The 2,500-nt window shown below is 40.2% G+C and overlaps 1 protein-coding gene across 1 annotated transcript in view; it reads left to right on the forward strand.

Moving 5' to 3' along the window:
* The window catches only part of LOC307257560 (attractin-like protein 1), a gene marked incomplete at its 3' end in the record, with an annotated part of 198,769 nt that overhangs the window by 57,407 nt on the left and 138,862 nt on the right, over positions 1 to 2,500 (forward strand). The window contains exon 12 of the mRNA XM_080036821.1: positions 892 to 1,103. Coding sequence (XP_079892947.1) covers positions 892 to 1,103 — 212 coding nt within the window. The remainder of the gene's footprint in view (positions 1 to 891; positions 1,104 to 2,500) is intronic.

The following is a 2,500-nucleotide window of genomic DNA, read 5'->3' on the forward strand; positions in this document are numbered from 1 at the left end:
TGTGTGTGTGTGTGTGTGTGTGTGTGTGTGTCTAGGTTTGTGTGTGTGTGTGTGTGTGACAGCCACAGTTTCCAAACAGAAATCTTCACAGCAGCCAGCAAACTGAAGCTAAATATAACATTGGGATACAGACCGACATCAATCCAAAAAACATTCTACAAAACAAAACTAGAAGTCAACCAAGATTCTCATTGTTCTAAAACTTAGAGGACACACACACACACACACACACACACACACACACACACACACACACACACACAGCATGAAGACTATAACAAAACAATAACGCATCTGTGAATAGATGGATGGGTTTATTTGCATGAATGTGAAGTAAATCTCACCATAATAATCCTATCTATTCTTGCAGCTCTATGTTCATATTTGGAGGTCTTTTGGGGGTCATTCTGTCTTGACTCGCTGTCCTACACGCCCCCATTCTCCTATACAACCATCTTTAACGGCCATTATCTCAACATTATTTTTTTTTTCTCAATACTCTGAACCAAAAATCTCAACTTCTAAAGCACTTACATCAACTAAACTTTTTGTAATCGTTCGTAGCAATATTCTGAAGGTTATTACAGAAGGATTTGTACCAAAAAAAAAGTTTAACGGCAGTAATCAACTGGCAAAGTTTCACAGACGATATCGGTTAAAAATGTTACTCTAATCACCTACAGTGTCTCACCCTAACCCTCTCTCTCTCTCTCTTAGATCTATGTACATCTTTGGATTTTTTTCGGGCATACTCTTGTTCGCACACACACACACACACACACACACACACACACACACACACACACACACACACACTCTCCCCGCCCCCCCCCCCCCCCCCACACACACACACTGTAAATCTAACCATAACATTCCTATCTATTGTTCCAGCTCCATGTACATCTTTGGAGGTTTTTCGGGGGTGCTTCTCTCGGACGTCCTGGCCTACACGCCCCCCTCCTGCTGGGCCTTCTATAACTCTGCGTGGTGCCTTGCCGCTGGGCCCGGCCTGCGCTGTGTCTGGCTCAGGAACAGATGTGTCCCATGGCAACCCAGTCCAACTCAGAACACCTCAACCGCTGCCTTTTGCCCCATAAGACCTGGTACGTTATCTAAAATATTGGTTGCATTCCGAATCGCATACTCTTTCTTTTTTCTATTCTACGTACTACATCCGACGATAAAAAGAATCTAGTTAGGATGCAGTAGGCATACTATTGGGACATACTTTTCTCTCTTATTTCATCATAACATTGCGCCTTGATCTTGCCTCTTGCTTTTATATCCGTCGCATCCCCGTTTGTTTTCATATGGAGGCTTCGTCGATGTTACGTCACTTCACGTGTGCACTGGATTGTGGGTCAGAATCGCCCAAATAGGATGCACTTTTCAACACTAACAATCTTGGCCGCATGAAGTAGGACATCTGGGTACTTCTAACCATCCTAAATCTGGCCACAAGAATCGGGACATCCTAAATCTTTTTTCTACCATACTATATAGTAGAAAGTATGCGATTCGGAACGCAACCTCAATGTATTATTACGTTTTGCCCTGTACATTCAATCTGGTGTGTTAAACGCAAAATGCCTATTCCGTGCCTATTAGATTGAACACACAAAAAAGTGATTTGTCAACAAACATTCTCTACAATTACCTTGTATACCTGTAATGGAATAGTGGTAGAGTTGGACACTTTATTTCTTCCTTTAGACAAGCAGATAAACTAATGTAAAAAATGTAAAATCTTATAGATTTAAACCTGCAGTGTGTAGAATTTTGGGTTTTATTTCCTAGCAGATGTTGTAGAAAGTAATTATAATATCCATAAGTACATTTAATTTAGTGCATAATAGCTGAAAAAAATGTTTTGAATGATTTTTTTTCCCCTTAGAAAGGGTCTCGTATATGTCCATATTTCTGCATATTTTGGACCAAGGTCTAGTGCCACCATCTTGAAAGTGTCATAGTTGGAATGTCATCAGGTGCATTGTTTAGAATTTAGAATTGTTCTTGTCCTTGAAGGCCACTGTAGCTTCTGTTATTATTCAAAAGGGGTGGGGTTACCCAGGGAGCGTTGCATTCTAGAACTTTGTAGAACTTTCTTGATGATGTCATATTACACACTGCACCTTTAAAGACAGACATATGCAAAATGTCTCATTTATTTAGCCATCTCAGAAAAATCTCTAGAAATTGTTCAGTTGTTGATTCTAATGCTAAGGCTCTGTTAACTGGTATGTGGATAAAAGGAATGTAAACAAAGTAGGCATGCTTCTGAAACATACAAAAGGTCTCATTTATCTAGACATCTAACCTCAATAACCGGTAGAAATCTAAGTAGACTTCATACGAGTGCACTTGAAACAGGATCGCTAAGTGTCCCTCTCTACCAATATTAACCCTACTCCATTCCCTCAGCGCTAAATATTTTCACTGTCATTCCAACATATTATTTTCGGCACAATCAAAGATAAGTGCTTTTCCCCAGAGGCCTATT

This window comes from Ammodytes marinus (genome assembly GCF_949987685.1).
Source record: "Ammodytes marinus genome assembly, chromosome: 11".
Taxonomy (NCBI): Eukaryota; Metazoa; Chordata; class Actinopteri; order Uranoscopiformes; family Ammodytidae; genus Ammodytes; species Ammodytes marinus.